Source organism: Portunus trituberculatus, chromosome 41 (genome assembly GCF_017591435.1).
Source record: "Portunus trituberculatus isolate SZX2019 chromosome 41, ASM1759143v1, whole genome shotgun sequence".
In the NCBI taxonomy this organism is placed as follows: Eukaryota; Metazoa; Arthropoda; class Malacostraca; order Decapoda; family Portunidae; genus Portunus; species Portunus trituberculatus.
Genome location: NC_059295.1, coordinates 20,747,842 through 20,772,756, shown reverse-complemented (window position 1 = coordinate 20,772,756; position 24,915 = coordinate 20,747,842). Strand labels below are relative to the sequence as shown.

At 35.9% G+C, this 24,915-nt stretch overlaps 3 protein-coding genes across 7 annotated transcripts in view; all 3 read right to left on the bottom strand.

Annotated features, from left to right (window-relative positions):
* Positions 1-5,166, bottom strand: part of LOC123516920 (selenocysteine lyase-like) — a 60,906-nt gene extending 55,740 nt beyond the window's left edge. For all 4 annotated transcript variants that reach the window (XR_006678340.1, XM_045276690.1, XM_045276688.1 and 1 more), the window contains exons 1-2: positions 4,899-5,166; positions 3,006-3,168 (exon numbers count right to left, since the gene is read on the bottom strand). Coding sequence is in view for 3 of the 4 variants with exons in the window: in XM_045276690.1 (XP_045132625.1) it covers positions 3,006-3,168; positions 4,899-5,159 (424 nt within the window). In the remaining variant the exon portion in view is untranslated. The remainder of the gene's footprint in view (positions 1-3,005; positions 3,169-4,898) is intronic.
* A 6,098-nt stretch (positions 5,167-11,264) lies between these two features.
* Positions 11,265-24,915, bottom strand: part of LOC123516611 — a 51,971-nt gene continuing 38,320 nt past the window's right edge. Inside the window, exons 4-6 of the mRNA XM_045276167.1 lie at positions 14,785-14,902; positions 13,948-14,177; positions 11,265-12,709 (exon numbers count right to left, since the gene is read on the bottom strand). Of these exons, the coding sequence (XP_045132102.1) occupies positions 12,294-12,709; positions 13,948-14,177; positions 14,785-14,902 (764 nt within the window). The 3' untranslated portion in view covers positions 11,265-12,293. The remainder of the gene's footprint in view (positions 12,710-13,947; positions 14,178-14,784; positions 14,903-24,915) is intronic.
* LOC123516613 lies at positions 19,500-24,072 on the bottom strand. Of its 2 annotated transcripts, XM_045276169.1 has the most exons (3): positions 23,530-24,072; positions 22,034-22,153; positions 19,500-20,243 (listed from the first exon to the last, which is right to left on the bottom strand). In XM_045276169.1, the coding sequence occupies exons 2-3, from the start codon at positions 22,068-22,070 to the stop codon at positions 19,690-19,692; spliced, it is 591 nt and encodes a 196-aa protein (XP_045132104.1). In that variant the 5' UTR covers positions 22,071-22,153; positions 23,530-24,072; the 3' UTR covers positions 19,500-19,689. The 2 variants fall into 2 exon arrangements, with proteins under 2 accessions (XP_045132104.1, XP_045132105.1); XM_045276170.1 differs by lacking the exons at positions 22,034-22,153; positions 23,530-24,072 and adding an exon at positions 20,369-20,417.

Sequence of the window (24,915 nt, the reverse complement as noted above, 5' to 3'; positions counted from 1 at the left end):
GATTATCTCTGGCATGGAGCTATACATTCCTCATACTTTCTCTAACCCTAAAGCTAAAAAGCCTTGGTTTAACTCTGCTTGTTCTCGTGCTGTCAATGATAGAGAGGCGGCTCACAAACGGTTCCGTAGCCATCCAACTGCTGAAACTCATGCCCTATATATTTCTGCCCGTAATCATGCCAAATCTATTCTCCAACTTACTAAAAACTCTTTCATCAATAGAAAATGTCAAAGTCTTTCCAATTCTAACTCCTCTCGAGATTTCTGGCATCTAGCCAATAATATCTCTAACAACTTTACTTCTTCGTCTTTCCCTCCTTTACTTCATCCAGATGGCTCTACAGCTGTCTCTTCTTTTCTAAAGCTGAACTCTTCGCTCAAACCTTTGCTACCAACTCAACTTTGGATGATTCTGGGCATATTCCTCCTACTCCTCCACCCTCTGACTACTTCATCCCTAAAATTAAAATTCTTTATAAAGACGTTTTCCTGGCCCTCTCTGGCCTTGATTCTCGGAAGGCTTACGGTCCGGATGGAGTCCCTCCTGTTGTTCTCAAAACTGTGCTTCCGAACTCGCTCACTGCCTGGTCAAACTCTTTCATCTGTGTCTCTCTACTTCTATTTATCCTTCTTGCTGGAAGTTTGCTCACATTCAACCTGTCCCTAAAAAGGTGACCACTCCAATCCTTCTAACTACCGCCCTATAGCTTTGATTTCCTGCCTTTCTAAAGCCTTTGAGTCTATCCTTAATAGGAAGATAATGAGGCATCTATCAGCTCACAACCTTCTCTCTGATTGCCAGTATGGTTTCCGTAAAGGCAGATCTACTGGTGATCTTCTTACTTTCCTAACTGAATCTTGGTCATCCTCTTTAGGGACTTCGGTGAAACCTTTGCTGTCGGCCTTGACATATCGAAAGCCTTCGATAGAGTCTGGCACAAATCTTTAATTTCTAAACTACCCTCCTACGGATTCTATCCTTCTCTCTGTACCTTCATCTCCAGTTTCCTTTCCGATCGTTCTATTGCTGCTGTAGTAGACGGTCACTGTTCTTCCCTAAAACTATCAACAGTGGTGTTCCACAGGGTTCTGTCCTATCACCCACTCTCTTTCTATTATTCATCAATGATCTCCTAAATCTGACTCAATGCCCTATCCACTCCTATGCTGATGATACCACCTGCATTATTCAACAGCGTTCAACAGACGCCCAACCCAACAACAATTAAATGACTCAAGGCGAGATGCTATAGGACGCCTAACTTCTGATCTTTCACTTGTTTCTGATTGGGGCAGAGAAAACCTGGTTTTGTTCAATGCCTCAAAACTCAATTTCTACAACTATCTACTCGACATAACCTTCCAGACAACTATCCTCTCTTCTTCAATAACACTCAACTTCCCTCTCCTCTACATTAAACACACTCGGTCTATCCTTCACTAAAAATCTAAACTGGAAATTTCACATCTCTACTCTTGCTAAATCAGCTTCCAAGAAGTTAGGTGTCCTATGGCGTCTTCGTCCATTTTTCTCCCTCCCAGCTGCTTGCTCTGTACAAGGGCCTTATCCGCCCGTGTATGGAGTATGGCTCTCATGTCTGGGGATCCACACACAGCTTTACTAAACAAGGTGGAATCTAAAGCTTTTCGTCTTATCAACTCTTCTCCTCTAACTGACTGTCTTGATTCTTTAAGTCACCGCCGCAATGTTGCATCTTTATCTGTCTTCTACCGCTGTTTTCATGCTGTCTGCTCTTCTGAACTTGCTAACTGCATGCCTTCCCCTCCTGCGGCCTCGCTGCACAAGACTCTCTACTTCTTCTCATCCCTATTCTGTCCATCTTCCTAATGCAAGAGTTAACCAGTATCTTCACTCCTTCATTCCCTACACTGGTAAACTCTGGAACTCTCTACCTGTGTCTGTATTTCCACCTGCCTATGACTTAAACTCTTTCAAAAGAGGAGTGTCAAGACACCTCTTACGTTAACTGGACCCTCCTTTTAGATTTTTTTTGTTTTTTCTCTTTCTACTTTCTTCTTAACAGGGCCTGGCAACCAGCGGGGATTTTTTTATTTCCAACACTTTGTTTGCCCTTGGCCAGTGCCCTTGTAATGTAAAAAAAAAAAAAAAAAAAAAAAAAAAAATACAATTCAAAATATATTTTCTCTGACATGGGAATGTTTATATTTTAGGCACACCAAAGCATTCAGCAATTAGGAATTAGCAGTTTAAGGGTTAAACCTTTTACTGTACTATGATGCACTCTCGCTTTGTTTACTCTCAATGGAAGTTCAAGTCAGGGGTCAAACTTGTTATAATTGGTTCGCTTAATGAAAATTCGCTTAACGAACGTTTTTTTTTAAGAACGTAACCCATTCGTTAAGCGAGGGTTGCCTGTATTTGTTTACACTGAAGCAATAAAACACATAAAAGCTTATTTGTTTTTCATATTTCTAATTGCTTTATTTTCAACTAATAAATATACCTGAGTTTGCTCGTGTAATTCTATAAAGCACTTCACTATTTGATGATAAAATTTGAGGTTGTGTGCAACGTGTGTTTATATCAATGGTCTCTATAAGTTCCAGCTTAGCAGTTTATATATCGTTATACAACCTCTTTGTATGCAATGGCAGAACAGAACGATGCATAACATTATTCCTCAAATTAATGTTATTCAAATTACATTTAATCAATCTAACATACATATATTACTGATGAACCCAACCCTAGCATGAATTGCAGTGAGTGTACCAAGAGAAGGAGGGGGAATGGGAGGGTTTGAGCTAGGAGGAGGGAGTATCTTATCTAATTTGGGAGGAGTGAAGGATCTGCTGTGGACACTCCCTTAGGCTTATTCCCATAAAGACCATAGCATCATACAAATAGATTATGCTGCTGATGCCAACCAATTTTGACAAGTGCAACATACATTCACTTTTTTTGCATCATAGTTACTATACAAGACAATGAAAAGGAAGTCCTCTGTGATAAGCATACTAACCTGCTTCAATGGCATATCTGTGGGTGAGGGGTAGTTTGACAGCATCATGTTCCACCTTGGTGGTGATGATGTGTGGTCGAAGGTGATGATAGATGGGACTGTCTTGGGAGAGGCACCACTTACGGAAGTGTGTTACAGCACAATGAAGAACAACATTATTGGCCTGGAAAAAAATTATTTATAATATTTTTTGAGAATATAAAGGAAACAAAGGATAATTTCTTTTATACAGACCTTTAACTTAAGCTTTGAAAACTAACACATAAAGCAAAAAAAGACAAACAAAGGAATTCCATCATATAAGATCTGATATGGAATCATAAAAAGAGAATAAAATTGGTGCTCCACAATCCAGTAATTCCTTTGATATTCCAACATTCAATAACTAAATTCCTCAGCATCCTAATGTATGCACCATCAAATCAAATACCCCATACATACTTTCTTTTTTTTTTGTTGTTGTGGCCTATAGTGCTTATAGGTTTACTTAAAGAGTATATGAAGAGTTGTTTAGCTTCCACCCATTAGTGGCACAGGCAATTTTATTTGTAGTGGTACTCATATTAGAGCCCATATCACCACCCAAGCACATCTTTGGTGTAACCGCCTAGAACTTTGGTATCATGGTGACATGTAGACAACTTTAAACCACTCGACAAATGGAAAAGTATCAAGGCAGTACATGGTGGGATTTGAACCTATGCGTGGATGTCTGCCCTATCCCACGCTCACCACCTTATCCACTAGACCACCGCCTCCACATAGTTAAGATAAAGAATATGTTACTCTGTAGATCAAAGAAGACTACCCTACCAAACTTTACAATCAGTTCTGTGCTGTTCCTGTGAAAAGCAGACACAACCAACCACACTCAGATAGACAGTAAGTTCAATTATACAAGGTTGAGGGAAATCTATACTAAATCAAATCCAGATTTACAGATATTGACCTACCATTTTATTGTGCAATCAGCAATTAAAAAGAGATGTCATTGTCTTGATCAGTCATATACTGACGGCATCTAGAGTACTGGAGGATCTGTGCACCAGGTGGGTCTTTGTGCTATGTCCCATATTAAGTCCCATAACACATAAACAGAGAAAAAATGAAAAGGCAAAGTTAAAACTTTTCCACCAGTACTTTTCCACTGTTCTGTGTGTGCCCAAGAGAACTAGGCAGTGTGTTTTCCACTATAAGTGAGGTACGTTGAAGTCTGGTAACAGTTTCAATAGTACACATGAATGTCAGTATTAGTCACTGCCACCTATTTTCATAAAAAATTAACATAACTTGTCTATGAATTCATCGTTATTATATCTGGCTGTCAAATGGTTGAGGATAAACATGTCTAGTCTCAAGAAATATGGAACTGCATAGGTAGTGCGTAAACCCTCCATAAAACACCCTTGGAGGATAGTGCACCAACCAGGGCATTACTAGGCTAGTAAAACTAAACTGAGGCTGATAATTCGTGCCATGTTGCCATACCTCTCAATACTTCAAAGAAAATGGAATAACAGTTTTTTATTCAATTTAATGGGGAGAGAGAGAGAGAGAGAGAGAGAGAGAGAGAGAGAGAGAGAGAGAGAGAGAGAGAGAGAGAGAGAGAGAGAGAAAAAACCTCTACTACTCTAAAACTGCAGCACAATAACATGTTGCTTTATAATGGCACTGACATGAAATGGGTGTGGCCTAATGTAACTCTATGTTCTATACAAGGAGGTACTGTTTTTGCTGTTGCTCAGCTGACCACACAAGTCAAAATTATGAAAAAAATTAACACCTAAATACAACTACAAACTACAGATGTAACCTGTAAAGCTAAAACCAACACAATCTCAGTCTTATGGAAAGAAATACAGAGCAATGATCATCATTTGTAGGTACACTCACCTCTGTCCCACCAGACATGAACAGGACATCTTGTGGCATGGCCCCAATCATCCGGGCCACATCATCCCGAGCCTGATTGATGACAGCCCTAGCTCTTGCTCCCTCCTCATGATCAGAGCTTGGATTACCCCAGGCTTCATGCATGCTCTGCTCTACTGCCTGGATCACCTCTGGAGCCAGTGGTGTGGTGGCATTGAAATCCAAGTACACACGCTTTTGGGGGCTGCTGCTGGTGCTGGAACCACTGCTGCTTCCAGACATGCCTCCTACTCTGCTGGACAAAAACACAATTAATGTTCAAACTTTTCCTTCATAGTGACTGCTCCTCTAGCATTACATCTCTAAAAATTTAATTAGACTTGGTTTAAAAATACCCACCACTTTTATATAACTAAGAGAAATTAGCATGACTTTGGGCATCCAAATTAATATTAATAACATCAGAGGGTACATATTTAGTTTCCAATCTTTACATTTCATTTTCAATAAATAAAATAAAATAAAATAAAGAAAACCTTTATTTTACATAAAACATCAGATATATAGTAAAAATATTGTTTTCTCATGAAATCTGATACCAATATACATACCTAATTTCAAGTTTCCCTAATCTTTCAACAATATATCTACCATCTCAAGTATACATGATTCTCTACTATGCTTTCTCATTCCTCTCACAATTTATTCAAACTGGCAACAATGATGTGTCCTTGGGTTCACTGCATCACTCTACTGTGACACATAGCCATCAATCTAGACAAAACTTGATCTCCTCAGGTAGCTTTGAACATCAATGATGAAAAAAAGGAAAGATGCATGCTCCTGCCATGTATAGGTATTATCTATCAAATCACACATACCTACATCAATTTAATTTGGTTTCCATAAATAACTATGGTGAAGTACAGCAACCAAAAATAAGAGAAAATTAGACATCTGTGAAACCAATGATCTCTTGTGGATTATTATCACAACAAAGGGCTTATACAATCAAAACAATATCTCACAGCATTATGTGGGCCACAGCACTTCATTCCTCATCTAAACATCTGAATAAAAATTATTTGGAAAATTGGTAATGGTCCAGTATTATCTCTTACCTCCTTATATTTTCACTATTTCCTTCTAGACTTTCACAAAATCCATTGTATATGTATAATATGATAGTATAAAAAGGCAGAAAAATGCCATCAACCCTCTACCCCCAACAAGTTTGGAGAACTATGTGAATGCAGGATTTTGAGTTAGGTAAAAAAAAAAAAAAATAAATAAATAAATAAATAAATAAATAAATAAATAAATAAATATATAAATAAATAAATAAAATATAAAAACAATTTTGGGGAGTAAATTATCAGAATCATCAAAAACACAGCAAACAATTATAAATCACTACCATGCTTTATATACTGTAACCTAAGCCCTAACCTAAACCTAACCTTCACTACCATGCTTTACATAACCTAACCGAACCTAACATAAGCCTAAACTAAGGTAAGTGTAAAATGCGAAGCAATCTTATCATATTAAGGATGGTGGAGCTAGCTTAGTGGCATAAAGCCTGGTAGTGATTTACTCCAACACAGTGAAAGAGTCTAATTTCTAACAGGTCCCGCTGTGGGGGGAAGGGGGAGATATAACAAAATAACCAAGCTTAAGAGAAATCTTGAGGCACCTGTAGCATCAAGAAGGTGGGTGTCATTTTTTGGCCACTTTAAACTATTGTATGATGTGCATACTATGAGTATTGTAAAGGTGTGGAAGAAAATAATGAAAAAATAAGGTGGTATAGCTATATCGGAGAATTACATATAGAATCATACATGTATCAATTACTTTTTAGCAAGCTATCTCATCTTACCACTTTAGATAGAACATATAATGACTTTTCAAGCACAATAATAATAATATTGTTCCAGAAAAGAAAAAATCCACAATACTTAAAACTTTAAATTATATCTCTTAGCCACCAGGTGAGTAAAAGCAACACAACAGCTACCATGTACTGAAGCGAGTTTTATCCCACCAATAGTGGATGTGCGTCCAACTCGGCCCTTTTCCAACTAATACCATTCACTATGACCGACTCAGACCTCCTGATATCCACTTTGGCCCATTTTCGAGAACCAGCTCGGACCATCAGTTGCTCGAACTGAGTTCAGGCCATCAACTACTCGATGATGATGAAGTAGACGAAACACCTATTCTAGAGTTTTGATACTTGACTTTTTTTTTATTAAAATTGAAAGCAAACTATATCACACTTGATTACAATCAGTAGGGCTGTCATCTTTGTAGAGCAGACATGTCTGACCAGTGTTTGGTGTGTGGAAATACAGTGAGACCTCGATAAGTATGCCTATATATTATTTATATTACTGGAATAATCTTTGAAGTATATATACATACATTTATGCAGTAATACTTTACATCATACATCGAAGTGCTATACTTAAGGAATTATATGGGATGCTTTCTCAACTTAGTTTCAGTCATGAAGGTAGTTTCAGTCATGAAACTAACTTACTTTCTCTTTACCTTGAAAAGCACCATGTACAGCGTAACTACGTACTATGCGCGCCAACTTTAAATTCTCCAGGTCGAGTCGCATAACATCAGGGAATTTTCCTGCATATATCGAGAATTGGTGCAAATGTTTTAGACACATATAGTCTGAAGTTGCATATATCGAGAAATAGGTGCACTTTACATAGATACATCCATACACACATCCATTTATACCACAACAGGAGGCTCTACTTTGGTGGATTCAGCCACATATTCACCATCCACCAAGATTCCACAGACACAACGTATGAAAAAGTGAAACCTTCCACTCAGAGAGGACAGCATAAGGTAATAGACAGTTTGAGTTACTCCTATACATTTAAAAGAAAAACACGGGTTACTACACATTGGAGAAGTGCGGTGAGAAACAGAAAACTAAACTGCTCAGCTACAGTAAAGGAAACAACCAAGATGTATATTAAAGGTCTTTACCCACACTACCATCCCCCCAAAAACATGTCCTGCCCTAACAAGTGAAGTATCTGCTCTGGTTAAAAAGAAAGCTTTAGATGTTTTCCGTTCAGCAAATGACATCGCCGAAGAAGTATTGAGAAGCAAAATTAATCCTAACATGCCTCTAAGCTCTCTGCCTGCCCTTGAAAACCTTGCCCGTCAAGGGAATCGCAAATGTAGGACTGCACGACCAACTGAGCCACTCGATTTGAAATATACAATAAGTACTGAAAATATACCTCAAGACTTTCTACAACAAGATATAATAATTGATGACCGGCAACATCTTCTATTTGCAACACAAGAACAGTTGATGTTGCTTAAAAAAAGCAAAGCATTGGTACGCCGATGCTACGTTTAAGATAGTGCGGAGGCCTTTTACTCAGTTGTTTAGTATTCACGCATATGTGCAGTATGATCAAAACGTGAAACAAGTGCCATTATTATTTGTGCTTATGTCTGGAAAAAGGCATTGTGACTACAAACAAGTGTTGTGTGAGACTGAAACTATTGGGTGGTACAGTGCGAGTTGAGGAAATAACAACTGATTTTGAAGAAAGTATGCGGCGAGCAATACCCGACGTTCTGCCAGATGTTTTCATTAGAGGATGTACTTTCCATTGGGGCCAGGCAGTTTGGCGGAAGATCCAAGAGTTAGGTATGCAAGCATCCTATACAAATGATGTTAAAACCCACAAATACCTTAGGAAATTACTTTCACTTCCATATATCCAAAAAGATCACATTGAAAACCAGTTCTTAAGATTTTATAGAAAAACTGAAGGCTGCCAATCTCTTCTAGATCTCCTAGATTATATTAGAAAGCACGTGGATTTATTCTAATATTTGGCCTCCAAAGTCCTGGTGTGTGTATGGTAGAAGCGTCCGTACACATAATGTTGTAGAAGGGTGGCATCACCTTCAAGTGCACAGCGTTCTAACATTCAATTATCAATGGACTTGATTGTGACCTTTTATGTCGTGTACGATGCACCCCACGTGCAATGCACCACAAACAGGTTGCATGCAACCAATGAAAGGAAAGCAATCAATTTGCAATCTCTTTCTTCATCGATATTAATATTAATATTGTTATTTTATTGTTCTTACCATTCTTTTTGGGCTGCATTCATCCAGGCCAGGTTGCATGCAGTCAATGTAACCTGGTACTACAGGTTAGAGAGAGAGAGAGAGAGAGAGAGAGAGAGATGACAGGTGGATGGGGAAGGAGTGCTTCAACCTGGGGCTTAACACTAGCGAAATGCAGAATATATTTACTGTTTCGCACTTTCATCACTCAGGCTCATACCAAGTATGAGCTTTCCTAGTTGTACAAAAATCTGATGTGTTTTGGTATGTCCATTTAATGCACATATAGAAAAGCTGGTGTGAAAGCAGCCTAGGCTTTAACATCCAACAGTGAAGCCATTAAGTTTTCTTACCATGATGAAGGGTTTCTCCCCCATCTGCATAAATCTTTTTCTTATACTAAGGATTTCCTTGAAGGGATTTAAATAACTCTTGCCTCTTTCTCAGAATTTACTTAACTTTTATGACAAAACCAGATAAGAAATATCCATATTAAATGAGATTGCATAGTATGTGCATGGGAAGAGATGACTAAGGTGGTATGTATGAAAGAAGTATGGAGTGCAAAACGAGGAGGAGGATGCTGAAAATGAATCCACAAATATGAAGAATAAGATAAGACCAATGAAAGATGTACGAGTATAAATCCATATTCACCACTATTCTGTTGTCCTTCATGTTTTTTTGTTTTTTCTAGTCTCTTCCTCATTTTGACTAGAACTATTTCAAGATAGGTGATTTCAAGACACTTATCCTTAAATTTTGGATAATCTTTTTATTGTATTCATGAGGAAGGAATTAGCTCTGAGTGGTAGATGAATGGAAGAGATTCATTAATCAGGCTGTTAGTGCTGAGTCATGAGGAAGCTTTAAAAGAATACATCTGTTTATGGGTGAGAATAACAGATGGATACAGGTGAGTATGTTAACACAGATTGCCACATGTAGATCTGATGGTTTCTTGCACCAGTCCTTGTTTCTTTGTTCTAAAGAAAATAATGAATAAATAAATAAAGATCAGAATAAATGAATAAAAACCTTATCCTTGATCTTGTTGGGAATTTGTGGACCATGCAGCTACAACCTCTAACATCCAGAAGGTGCTAATAGGGGGCAAGTGATTCTGGCAAGCTGTACAGCCACTGAAGGAAGGCTCTGGTGTTCCTGCATGAGTATGTTGAAGGCCAGGCCAGAGTCTTGGAAGCCCTCAAAGAGATCTGCTAGTGATGGCCTGCAGATGTGGAGTGATGATAGGAAGTGGAGGAAAGCAGTGTGGTGAGAGTGGTGGTGGAGGCAGTGTGGCAGCAGGTGTTCTGGAGTGTTTGGCTGCATGGGGCACCACAAGCAATGAGGGGTGTCCATCAGGCCTACTCTGTGTCTATGAGCAATGAGTCAGGCTTGTCCTCTTCTTTCAGATTACCTTTGATCATGGCTTCTTTTGCAAACCAAACTGATAAATATAAATAACAATAATATCTCTCTTTTCTGTGTGTGTGTGTGTGTGTGTGTGTGTGTGTTTGTTCTTGTGTGCGTGAATATGTAAAGTATATACAACAGGAGTCCCAGCAGCTTTCAATGTGAATGTCTTCCAGAACAGTGACCATACCTATTGAAAACACACTGCACTGTAATGCAGCTGAAAAGAGAGAAAGAGAAAGAGAGAGAGAGAGAGAGAGAGAGAGAGAGAGAGAGAGAGAGAGAGAGAGAGAGAGAGAGAGAGAGAGAGAGAAAATTATTTTGTTTTCTCATATTACATCTTATAAGCTTTGATAACAGTTGATTCATATATGAGGTCTGTCTGGAAAGTATCCAGCTATTTACAATTTCAAGAAATGTGTGTAACGTAGGACAATGGCGCCTTCCTCTCCTTCAAAGTAGTCTCCTTCGGATCCCACATTTCCCAGTGTCCCTTCCACATTTCAAAATACTTTACAAAGTCCTCTTTTGGGATCTTCATCAGCTGGTTCGTCACATTCTTCTTGATTTCATCTATGGACTGAAATCTCTTTCCTTTTAACAGCAATTTTTGCTTTGGGAAAATCCAGAAATCACAGGGAGCTCAATCTGAGCTGTAGGGAGCTGAATGAGCTGGGTAATTAAATGTTTTGCCAAAAAGCCATGCACAACGCATCCGCAGCTGTGGGCTAGTAGAGATTGGATACTTCATCATGATAATGCACCTGCTAATAGCATTATGAAGTAAATATTGATTTTTTGTTCATTATCATAAAAGAATATTAAATGAAACACATTAAATAAAAACATTGTTTCATTAATCTCACAGGCATTTCTTCAATGCACAATCTCTAAAAAAAAAATAACAATGTACAATACTTACAATTACAAAAATGTTATAAAAAGTAGATATCTTCTGTTCTATGGAAATGTAATATGATAATACAACTACAATAAATCTGATGACAAGATGGAGTGAAAGATGTGGTGAAAGTGTAGGGTGTAGACTGAAGTAGTATAGGTACATATGAAGAGAGAAAAGAGAAGGTGGGCTATACATTCAAAAGAGTTAGACTTAAAGGTAGTTACAAGAACAATAGTGGAAAGACCAAAGAAGATCTACAGATGATGTAGAAGAGATGAGATCTTGCACAAGCTCATGAGGCACATTAACTATACAACCCTGGAAAAATGTGCACAGTAAAAGAAACTATGGTCATAAACTTAATGTCTATTATTTCCATCAAGTATCTCTAAAGACACACCACAATCTGTTTATTACACTCCTCCACTTTGTGTAATTTCCAAATCAATATTTTAAAAAATAAAATAGAATAAAATGTTATGACCATAAAAAAAAGAAAAAAAAAAAAAAAAAAATAAGACTGAATTATTGGTGAGATCTTTCCTGATAATAGTAATAATATAATAGAAGAAAGACTACATAGTATAAAAAAAAAAAAATGAGAAACAAGAGCACATCATATTGTAAAATGAAACCATAAACTTCCTGATCTTCAACTAAATCAAAGCCAACAGCCTTTCTTAGCATCTTGACATTACCTAAGTAATAATCATTACTGCACAGATTATGTTCAGTTTACTGAGGCTTGACTTCCTTTATTCATCATGCTGCAAAATTATTTATTTTTTTTTTTTTTTTGTTCTAACTGAATATTTAGTTGCCTTGTTGACTTTGGAGGTTTTATTGTAACATCTTTATCTTTTCAGTACCATAAAGAAAACAAACTGCATTTAAAGAAAAATCACACAATTTGTAAATTACTTCCTAATTGTGACAAATAGTAATTATTAATTATACTCTTGTATTCAAGTTTTCTTTCTCTTTTTTACTTCAACTAACTTCATTGTGCTTCCAACTGTTGAGAAAGTCTCTGCTGATTTGCTTGTTAACTCTGCCATAAGTTTGTATTTTTCTTTCTCTTTTTCTATGATCAGCAACTGATGTTCCAAAATTTTCTTTTTCATTTCAAGCTCTTTCATTTTAAAAGCCATCATCTTAGCATAGTGCTGATTTGCAGCATATCTTGTATTACAATGTTCTTTCTGCTTTTGTCTTGATTGTACAGTGTGTCTGGAGACCATCGCAGCATCTTTTTTGGGACTTATTTTATTGACAGGAGCACACTTCTTATAATTGTCTTGTACCATTGGATCTGCAACATTTTTCTGCTGGTTGGCCTTTGGTGATGCATCGGTGTCTACATCTGATCCAGGTGAAGGTACTGCCAAGATACACGGATAATGTTAAAATTTACAATTCCCAGTGAAGATGTATTGGATATCTGCACTTGCAGAACATTTGCATGGTTTTTAATATCTGTATTTGCAGTTTTGATACACTAAACATCCACATCCATATTTGGGTTGAAACCAATATCCACATCTACATCTGCACCAAACACAAAGAGGATGTGGCTGATTCAGTTTATATATTAGACTATAGAATACAGACCTTGCAAACTGAATAAAACCAATTCATGCATGTTTACTAAAATTACCCTTTTTATCACTCTCCTTTCAAATATTTACAATCTAATGTGTCAAGAATTTGTGGAAGGGCAGGAGGAAGAGAACTTTACACAGTGACAATGCATGTATCATGTGAAAATGTTTTCTTCCATGTCCCCTTGTTTCTCTTTTCATTCATTATAAATAGATCTTTCCTATCAAGTTTTTTACATCTCACTCAATAGTTTGTAAAGTACAATTGATGTCAACCCCCTTTACCTCTTCCAAGGTTTGCATTCTAGCTAGTCTCTCCTTATATGGCAGACCTTACAATCATCTTTGTTGCTGCTCTCTGCACACCTTCCAAGTTTATGACCACATCCCCATTTACATCCATAATTTAACATCTGCATTTGCTAATTGGTAGAAACTGATATTCACAACCACTGTTTGGTAGAAACTCGTACAAGCATCTGCTCCCACATCCACAAAATATGTACATATGACACCTGCATACAAGTATGCATCAGCAGATCTCTGAATTCTGACATCCAATACATTTCTACTTTCTACCTTGATTTATTATGCACTCACATAAGTCCAACAAGTACCCACACTTTATGGAGCACCAATAACATTCCATGCAACTACCAAATCTACTTATGATTATGGAAGTGAAGAATTACATGTTGAATGTTTTTTGTTTGATGCAGAAATCTTGGTTAGATGAAGTTGAAGCCCAGGTTAGTTAGATTGAACTCTGATAGTAATGCAACACTACCAAGGCAAATATAAGTTACTCTTGCATACCTCTATTCAGGACAAAATTCAGCACTTACAACAAAATATAAACTGTGAGTTGCATTCCACTTGTCCAAATTACCTCCATCACATTGAAGAGTATGGGAACATTTATTTTTCACTACAATGCTCACTGGTTGAAACCATACTTTACATACATAACACTCAAGGGAATAAAGTAAACCCATGCAATTAAATAGTACACACCCACCTGGACCCAAGGTTATGGTATGTTTACTGTGGTCTTTAGAGCTGCCAGCACTATTTGCATAAGCCAGGATGACTTTACAAGGAGTTGCCATAATTATCTCGCTACCTTCACTCTTTGGAGCTACAGAAACCTTGATTATCACAGGGTCCTTTCTGTGCTGTGCCTTAGAAGGATCCCCTTTGATTACCTTCACAACTTGTAGTTTGTTTACAGCATGGTCCTCTTTTGCTCTGAAAGTAATGCCAAAATAACTCTAAGCTGTCCTTAACAACTTATGAAAGGTTTCCTTATAAAATGCAACAACTGGAGAATGTAACTGAAAAAATTCACTTTATGTTTCACTTGCACCTTGAATGTTTGTGCTTTCTATACTGATTAATTCTATAAAAAAGTCATAATATATATATATATATATATATATATATATATATATATATATATATATATATATATATATATATATATATATAAAACTTACTAATAGCCAATAAAGTGAGAGAAAAAAACAAGAATATTATCCTCTTCACTGACATTCATTGGAGCAGTAAGTGGGTGTGTATATTGCCTTGCAGAGTGAGCATGATTATTTTCATTCTATGATGCAGATGGCCTGAAGTGCAAATAATACTAACTCACCAATTCCCTTCATTTGAAAGGCAAATATTACTAACTCGCCAATTCCCTTCATTTGAAAGGCGTATAATGTTAACTCACAAATTCTCTTTATTTGAAGGCAACTAGGACAGTTCTTTTTGCAGACACTTTATGTATCAGTCTCCCTAAACAGCAAGCCTTGCTTTGATCTTACCAACTACACTCCACTGTTTCATTACTTACATTATGATAGCATTTTGTCTTTTGGTGGGATTTGAACTGCATTCAGGGGACTCAGGATTTTGTTGTGACCTTGCAGTGACACCATCACAGATGAAGTCAAACTTGGTGGCATGAACATCTGCAAAATTTGATGTCAGTATGAAAGAAAATGTAAACCTATATACAAGGTACAGTAGTTGTCTTTTTATGATGTGGTTATAGTGATAACTCTGCATGTGGAAGTTGCCAATAAAAAACACAGTAGACAAGAATATAAAAGTATATGAACAAATCAATATCATGTATAATACAGGTCTCTCCCACTAGTATATGATTCACTATTATAGTACAATGTTTCACTTTTACAATCTTTCTTCTTTACTACCCCCCTTGCCTCATATATGATTATTTATGTTTTGTTTTTTATGCACTCTTTATAGTAGCATTTGTTTGACCGTGTTAGTATATGTATACATGTATATAGAATTTATTCTCTTTATTATTATCATCATCTTTATCATTATTATCACCACTAATGTCATGGTTATTATTTCCAAATCTTAATAATAATGTGAAACACATGTTAAGTCAAACAATTTTTCCCATACGAATCATTGCAAAATGCAAAAATATGCCCCATGCTTAAAACAAAAAACATCCAAAAAATTGTAATAATACCTAAAATAGTTTTTAAATTATTAATGCATAAAATAAGATAAAAAAAATCAATATACATTCAATGAATGTAGGAAAGAATAAATAATTAGTAAAATAAAAGATGAATGCGAATATTGTTGCAACTTCTGAAAAAAAGAATGTAGGTCCTGGCACAAGGGAAATGTAGACAGGTGGGATAGGAGCATTAGGGTAAAGGAAGAGAATTTTCCACAAAGCGAGATTCCTCTTAACTTGATGCTACAATAGTCTTGATGAACTCTCTAGTTTTGAGTCTTTTTGAAGCATTGGCACATCTGGCACTTTCTTTAGAATCATTTATCACTGAAAAGCTTTTCATAGATTTCTTGTTGTCTATGCTTCAAAATTTGGCAAAAATGCAACATGGCATTATTCCTAAATAAATTCTTAGCTCACATAGCCACTACCTTTTTAAGGTGATAACTTAATGCATGATGAAACAGTCATAGCCCTGCAGGACAAACACTGATTGACAGAAGGAATCCTGTGACACTCATGTTTACACATGATTCTGGATAAAAGGATAATAGGCATAACTTGAAAATGTACCATTTCTTATGGAAATGCCACAGAAGAAAAGTGAGTAAAATTATATTGTTTCTGTGTAATGCGAAGATTTTGCTACTGAAAAGGAAGAAAGATTGGAATATATATTAAGTAGGTATCAATGTGAAGGGGAATTATTTATGAAAAACTTTTTCAATATGTTAATCACATATTGGGCCATATGTGTACTGAACAATTGTTTCACTTGTTGCATATTGGTACATCTGTAGCCCCAATAGCCCTTTCTATAAACTTTGCAAACATAATTATATGAGCAATTAGTGTGAATTTGAATTTTTTTGTGACTGTAGATGTGTTACAATGATACCATGTGTTAAGTTGAAAATGGTATGGTGTTAATTGTATATGAAAAAAAAGTCTGCAAGACCTATGAAGTTTTGAGACATTTTACTTCCAAAATAGAAGCATTGCATTGTGTAACAGTAATCAACTGTAGAGGAAAATTCCCCTAAAAAAAATAAAATAAAAAAATATAAATTTCCAATAAAATAAAATTTTCCTTCCATAACAGAAAAAAAAATAATGTTCTGTAGCTGCCTATTGGATGGTAATAAATAGGCTACATATGTGAAAAGAAAAACAGAAAAAAAGTTCTTTAGGTCACTACTTATTACATGGAATATTGGATTATTCTAATGTATGAAAGAATATTTATGAAGAAAATACCACTTAGCACAGTTAATGTAAAAAAAAAAGGGAAATTTTCTAACAAATCAAAATATTGCTTTCATAACATAATAGATAATAATGTTCCAGATCACAACTTGGAATGTTAGATTACCCTAATATTTGACTTATTACCTTGTATTTCACTGATCACATGAGTCATCATGTATTTCATTGAAATATGTTATGCAAAGGTGTGACTGACCATCACATTCATTACAAAAGATGGACACTCCTAGCTTTGTTTGAGGCCATCTAGTATCCTTCAGACAACAATATTTTTTCATAACATCCTTTGCATCGCTTCCATGTGTTCTTCTTTTGTCCATTTGCATCCTGAAGAATATCAGAGGTCCTCTTCCCTGATTTTTAAGAGGTTCCAGGAATGTTTTTCGTAAGAGAAAGGACTACTGACTCTGTGAAGGTTCTTTGTTTTGCTAAGCAGTATTTATTGTATAGAATTTAAGCATTTGTTACTGATATCCCAGCAACCATTTCCTGAGGTGGCTTCCTGTACCACTTTCTTGATTTTCGGAGTGGTGAGTGGTGGGAAGTGAGTTGATCAGCAACATCAATATCTTTTTTTGCTTTACTGTAATAAATGACTTTAAGGTTTTACAATCTCTATGCCTTTTCTGTTTTTCTTTCCACTTGGAACCAAGTCATTGCCTTGCTCAGACAATGTTGGTAGTATCAAGATATCTCCCTTATCTTTCCACTTTCATAACTTTACACCTTGTCAATTTTCTGCTTTCATTTCTCCCTTCTTTAAGTTTCCTTTCCCTACTTCTTTGCACAAGTCTTTCCTAGATGGTCTAACAGTTCCACAGAGATGTTTTCTTGACCAACAAGTACTCTGCAAGGGAGACTGAGGTGTAGTACTTGTCACTATAGATAATGCATCCTCTACCCAACATTTCATTGCATAAGTTTACCACACATGAATCAGTTGCATTTAGGCCATCAATCTCATCATACTTCCCTACATGAATCTCCAGATTATATATGTATCCTTCAGGTGTGCAAACTTTGTACAACTTTATCTCATATTTATGAGCTTTACCTGGAAGATACTGTTTTATACCTGATCTCCCTCTGAATGGTACCATGCTCTTGTCAATAAGTTTGGAACCAGGTGTGTACACAGCTTGAAAATTGTTAGCAAGCAGGTCAACCAATGGTCTGACCTTATACAACTGGTCTTGAGAATTTGTATGAGCTTAGTTGTCTACAAAATATACAATCTAAAAAAAACTCAAATCTTTTCCCTGACATTAGCTTTGGTACAAAGAGATCATCATACAACATACTTTTTGACCAGTATCGCTGAACTTCACGCTACACAACTAATCCCATGTAAATTACAATGCAAAAAAAAACTGCTTTTTTCTTCTCTATCGGTAGGTCTTCATGACACTAAATTTTTATCTACATGTTACTCTTGCAACAGCAACTTCCTGTTCAGCATACCTATTAGTTTCTTGAACAATCATATCAATGATGTCATCCAATACAAAAAGAGCATATACATCAATAGGCTGCACCTCAGTTTCATCATCTCCATTATCTACATTGACAATCATTTCTTCCTTCCCAGTAAAGGCATGAATGATTGTTTGGAAGATACAGACAATCATTCAGATTGGGTACTTTTGTTCCCATTTCTTTGAGTTTGAATCATCTCCATTAACTTGTTCATCCTACTCTTCATCTGTTTCTGACCATCACTTTCCTCTGATAGATCATCACCTCGGTCATCTGAATTGACAAAAAAAATCTGGATCATCTGAATCTGGTTGTCCTCTGTAAAAGATCATTGGTTCCATTTCTGCTGAAAGCAAGAAAAAAACTTGTCATAGTTACCCTAGATACAGCTTGTATCCCTAATAACTCAAATATGCATCATAAAAACTATACCATAGAGTGTAACTAGAATACATCATCAGTACATTGCAAACTGGTACATATTTCCATCAAGCCATGTCTGGTACATTGGTGCACCAATACACAATAGAGAAAATTTTTTTGTTCTGTGGCTTGGCATGTATGTGTACCATGGATCTTAATGCTCTACCCTATAGTACACTCTCTCACAACAAAGCATACCTCCTCTTTCTCCAAAAGTCCAATGGACATTGGCATGGTGGTGAAGTGAAGGGTTCCGTGAGGCAGTCGAGAGCAGAGTTACCAAATATGATTAACATGTAAATTCATATTCTGCCTTCCCTTGTTTTGATATATGATACTATCATAAATTAATGCCAGTTATCCCCTAGAATCCACTCAATGACTCTTTGAAGTCAGCCCAGAACTGCTGGTGAAAATGTGTATAACAATAGCCACACAAACACACAAAGTAGACATCTGAAATACTACAATTCTTATTTCACTGCTTATATGAGACAGGTAGTAACCTACAGCACCACTGAGTTAAGCATGCTCATACAAAAATAACAGTATGTTGTTCCATAACATGTGTATGCAAAGAGAAATTTCCCTGAATGAGCCATTGCTTGATAATGCTGACTCTGAATATGAAGAGTATAGATTTTCAAAACTTTCTGGCTTGTTGTGGACTCTCATTAAAACTGTCTTTGTATTGATCTTTTTTTTCCTCTTCCCTCCAAAGATCTCTTTCTCAACTACGACTTCATCTAAAGAAATGGCTGTGGCATTAGAGCCTCTGGGTCTTCCAACCGAAATCTTTGCTCATTTGTTTAGGCCTCCACCAACATGGCTTATTATTTAAGTTCCCAGTCTTTTACCATGCTTACTTACACTTCTATATTATGAGAGTAAAAGAAAAGTTTATTAGAAAATCTATTTTCATCTAAAATATAAGCTTAATATATAATTAGAAACTAACAGTATTGTACTTATAAAATTATAAAGAATAAATATTGTATTTGAATATTTTATAAGTAACATGTTGATAACCTATAAATATACTTAAGACTAAGACAATATACATGATCTACATACAAAATGGTCTTGTAATTATTTTTCCTTGTAAGCACTTTCAACCAAGGAATTGGCTATGACTTGCAGCACTCCAGTCATAGCCTTCAAATGACTACTGAAGGTGGAATTCATCACTTCCAGCTGATCACCTATCTTGTCCAATGAAGCTCCAATATTCCTCATCTCACTGAGAATGCCGTTTTGGATTGTCAGCATGCGAGGAGTAATTGCCATATTATCTAACTTCCCATTACGTCGCCTGCCTGGACCAGCAGCAGGCAGAGCCGCTTTAGGAGGAGAGGATGATGGCAATGGGGCTACATCCCAACTGGGACCAGCCTGAGGAGATGGTGTTGATAAAGGAGTTTCACACTTGCTGGTATCTGCATGCTTAGTAACTTGAGGGGGCTGTTGAGGGAGAGAGTGGAGTGATGTAGGCTGCACTTCTGGCTGAGAAGATGGAAGATGGTGGTTTTGTTGGCTTGGTCCTGGCTGAGGTGAGAATGGCATGGATAACTTTGTCATAGAAGCAGGCTTTACTGAGTGACTGGGCAAAATGTATTGTTCCATATTGCCCTCTTCATCCAAAACTGAAAGTAATGAAGAACCACTAGTATATAATATTTACCAATTCACAAATACATACAAGGAAAAATCCAGCTTATACACTCAAGAATTAAAATATCATTAATTTAAAAACCATAAAAATGGTCACCATAAAAAATTTCATAATTTTACATGAGAATTCTGATGTTATCTAGGGAGAAACAGATACATAAGACTAATTAGTGTTTGATCAATAATGCTGATACAAAGTACAATCCCAATGACTAACAACTGTGCAATCTGAGATTTCATTATGTATTTGGAAAAGAATATGGGATGTTTTATATATATATATATATATATATATATATATATATATATATATATATATATATATATATATATATATATATATATATATATATATATATATATATATATATATATATATATATATATATATATATATATATATATATATATATATATATATATATATATATATATATATATATATATATATATATATATATATATATATATATATATATATATATATATATATAGATATATAGATAGATATATATATATATATATATATATATATATATATATATATATATATATATATATATATATATATATATATATATATATATATATAACTTTATTGGCTGATATTTCTATTAAAGTAAAAATATATATTTTTTTTATGTCCTATAGTGCCTATAGGCATACTTGAAGAGTGCATGTGGGAAGTGCTGCTAAGCTTCCACCCATTACTGGTGCAGGCAATTTTATTTATAGTGGTACCCATATAAGGGCCCATATCACCACACAATTGCATTTTTGGTGTAACCATCTAGAACCTGGGTATCATGGTGACATAGGTAATTTTAAACCACTCAACAAATGGCATAGCTTACAAACCAGTATGTGGTAGGATTTGAACATACACGTGGATGTCTGCCCAATCCCACACTCACCACCTCATCTACAAGGCCACTGTCTCCAAAAGCTATAAATACTATAAAATTATAAAAATAAATAAATAAATAAATAAAAATGAAAAAATAAAACTATGAATATTTATAAATAAGGCTATTTACTGCAATACAAACCTATTAGTATATAAGATAATACAGTAAGCCCCAACACTTGGCTAATCTCTGCTTGGCGAAATTCACTTTTGGTGGTAGGGTGGCCACGGACCACCGAGTGCAGGCTTGGCGATTTGAATTCAAACTTGGCAGTCCCCTGACAGTTGCACGGCAAACCACGCATCTCCCTGGTGATGTCAGATCTCTCTCTAAACCTATTAGAATGCAGTGTGAGAATCCCCTTCAGCCATTTTGTTTGTGCTACCCTCTGTTTTACTAGCATGGGAATGAATTCTGGCGATTTACCGCCAACATGATCAGTGTAACAGCTTACCGGTACCAGTGTCAGTAAGGACAAAGGTGGTGGCAGCAAGGATGAAAGTGGGCGAGGGAAACGTGTGGAAAAACAGGAGTTACAGCCTTTATATCGTGTCTTATTAGCTTTATTTGTTGTTTATTGGTCTGTTTTGTATAAGTGTTCTAATATATGAAGGCAAAAGATTTTATTTCAGTTCGAAAGATGGTATTTTTGGGGTCAAAAGAGGGACTTTGGCAATGACCACAGACTGATTGAGGCATTTTTTAGGTAATTTACATGGTATAAAGAACTCATGCTTGGTGAAATTTGCATTTGGTGGTAGTTTCACCAGACTAATAATTTGCCAAGTGCAGGGGCTTACTGTATAATGCTCAGTATTATCTGATAATTAAAACAACATTCATACATTAATTACCTGTGACCACCTCCTCTATCTCTTGGTCCCTTGACATGCCCTTCACTCCCTGGGGATCCAGCAAATGTGCCACTACCTCCTCTGCACTTGTCAGCTTAGGTAGTGTACCTGGCCCACCACCTACATGAAATTCAGAATATTGTGAACAGGAAATAGAGCTTGAATTATTTTATATCAATTCCTAAATTACAAAATGACAATAAGTTACATTTTCACCAGAAATACATGTGTTTATAGAAAAGTGTACTTAGTAGTAACATGGACTACCACATAAAAATTAGATGATCCTATAGGTAAATCCATGGAAATCAAAAGCAAAAGATATTAAAATCAGGAAATCTTCTTGAAACAGCACAAGTAAACAATTTCAAGATGATAAGCTGCAAAGGAAATTAACTACATGCCTTACCTAACCTCACCTAATATCACAGGAAATAAGTTAGATTAGTTACTCAAGAAAATTCATTTACAGTAGGCACTCACATTTAACAAATGGCAAAAATCACATGACATGCAAAACTGCTCAATTAAGGTATGTTAGTACTTATGCTGTGATGTTAGTGGGAGGTTGGGCCAAGGTTCTAATGAAATCGCAGTGATGTGATGATGATCCTTCTTGATTATTATCACAACACAGTCCTAATACATCAAGTGTCTTTGAAATTTTAAGCTAATTTGGTGTGACTTGTATGTAAAAAAAAAGCCCCCAAACTGCCAACATACTAGGCTACAATTGTTTTTTTTAGCCAGCTAAATTGGGAGGATAAATGTACAAATGTGGACCTGTCTGCCTCTGCCTCAAGTCTCACAGTGGCAGTTGAAGAAGATTGTTGTGTTTGTATGTATATACTTTGTTTACTTGTTAGTTTGCTTGTAAGAGTGAGTGCGAGTTGAAGTGGAACTGAGGCTTTCAACACAATGGTGTATTGGTGATACCGGTAGGAAGGGCACGAGTCAATGCAAAATCTATGCATCAGGAAAGGGTGTAAGTCAGTTTTGGCATATACTGAGATGGGCAAAAGCCAGAGTCCCATTGTACTATGACAGTGGTGATACAATGATTATAACAATACAGTAAATCCTGTAAAAGTTGAACCAACTGGGGGGAAGCCAATCCGAGTCATCGTAATGTCCAACTTACATGAGGGATTATCATTTTCTTTTTTCACATTTTGTTAAAAGTAAAGAATGGAACCTACTTTCTAATCATTGAAACAACCATGCAAGGTGAGAGTCTTTACTATACAACATGTCTGTGATGTTTTTTAATGTGGGGACAGCTTTTGTAAGGCAATAGTAATTAAATTAATATTCTGGTGCTGGTCAGGTTAGGTTAGGATAGTTTATGGGGATCTAGCAGATTGTTAGGTTAGGATAATTTCAGCAAAAATTATCCAAGAACTTTTATTTTGCAAAATTTCCTGGTAGATTATGTTAGGGTAGTTTTGAAAACCAAAGATCAAGAGAATATTTAATTGATAAAAATGGTTTCTGACCTGTAGCAGCATACTCTTTGTGAAGTTGTCCAATTTTTTTCTTGGTAACACTTTTAGCATCATAAAACTTCTTTTTTATTTCAGTTATGTTCCTGACAAAATGGCTGATAATGTTGACCTCGGCTGCCACTGCCTTCCATGCCTCCTCCTTCAGCGAGGTAGAATGGTGAGGACCAGCAATAATATCCCACCTCACTTAACTTTGAATGCTGAAGTGAGCATCCAGAGCTCCTCCACGGAAAAGTTGGGGCATCACTTTTTGCACAGGGATTCTGCAATGTTTGAAACTGCTACTTCTATGAATCTTTAAGTAGTATAGTCAAAATCACTATGAAGCGCATAAGGTGTCCCAGGACATACCCACGTAATAAGAAAACATGCTATACTAACACTACATGCTATAGAAAAAACAAAATGAGTTGATGAATATTTCTCACCAAAATTCCACAAAATATTCACAAGACTGAAAACAAAATACTTTACTCACATATGCTCCATCTATCAACAACACAATCTTCCAGATGGATAACTATTTCTTTTCTTCAATGACATTTGTATATCCACTCTTCTATGAAAAAAAACTTTTATCCCATATTTGATTAACAATATAAACTAGAGAGAAACTTCACACTTTATCTCTTGCTAGAAATTTCTACAAAGTCAGGCATTCTAAATCATCTCTGTCAGTTTTTCTCACCCTTACAATTGCTAATTTAGTACATAGGCCTTATCCATACAATTTGCTGCACATCTGAGGGTGGTTTTACTCACTGCTCATTCAGAAAAGGTGGAATCTAAAGCATTTCATCTTATCAACTCCTCTCCACTAAGGCTCTTACTGACTTTCTTCAGGCTTTATTCTCTTGACTTGTTTGGCAATCTTTTGAAATGGTACATAAGTAGGATTTTTATCCTGATATTTTTATTGCCCTTGGCCAATGTCAGTAAAAACAATAAAAACAAAATAAAAATAAATAAATAAAATGAAATAAAAATAAATCTGCCATCTTCTATCATTATTTTCAATGTTGAATTTTACCTTTTAGAGAGAGAGAGAGAGAGAGAGAGAGAGAGAGAGAGAGAGAGAGAGAGAGAGAAAGAGATTCACTAAAGTACAACTTTAGTTAAGATATACAGTTAATATCATGGTTATGTAGTGGCAAACTTATCCCATGCTAGACACCAACACAGTCAACTTTTTCTGTTTCCTTCTTTCTGGGATAGATCTACTTGTCATTGTTTATCTTTCATGTCTTTTCATTTACCAAGGCCACTGAACACCACCAGAAGTTGGAGCCCCACATAAAATGTTAATATTCCTATTTTTTTTTTTTTCCTATCTTTTTCAATAAAGCATGTTTCCCATGTTTTTGTTTTTACAAGACA

Excerpts from the sequence above, each read along its gene's own strand:
- LOC123516613 (XM_045276169.1), bottom strand. The coding sequence starts at position 22,070 with ATGTCAAGGGACCAAGAGATAGAGGAGGTGGTCACAG. Across the intron at positions 20,244-22,033 it reads GATAGAGGAGGTGGTCACAG|TTTTGGATGAAGAGGGCAAT; the intron begins GTAATTAATGTA and ends CATTACTTTCAG.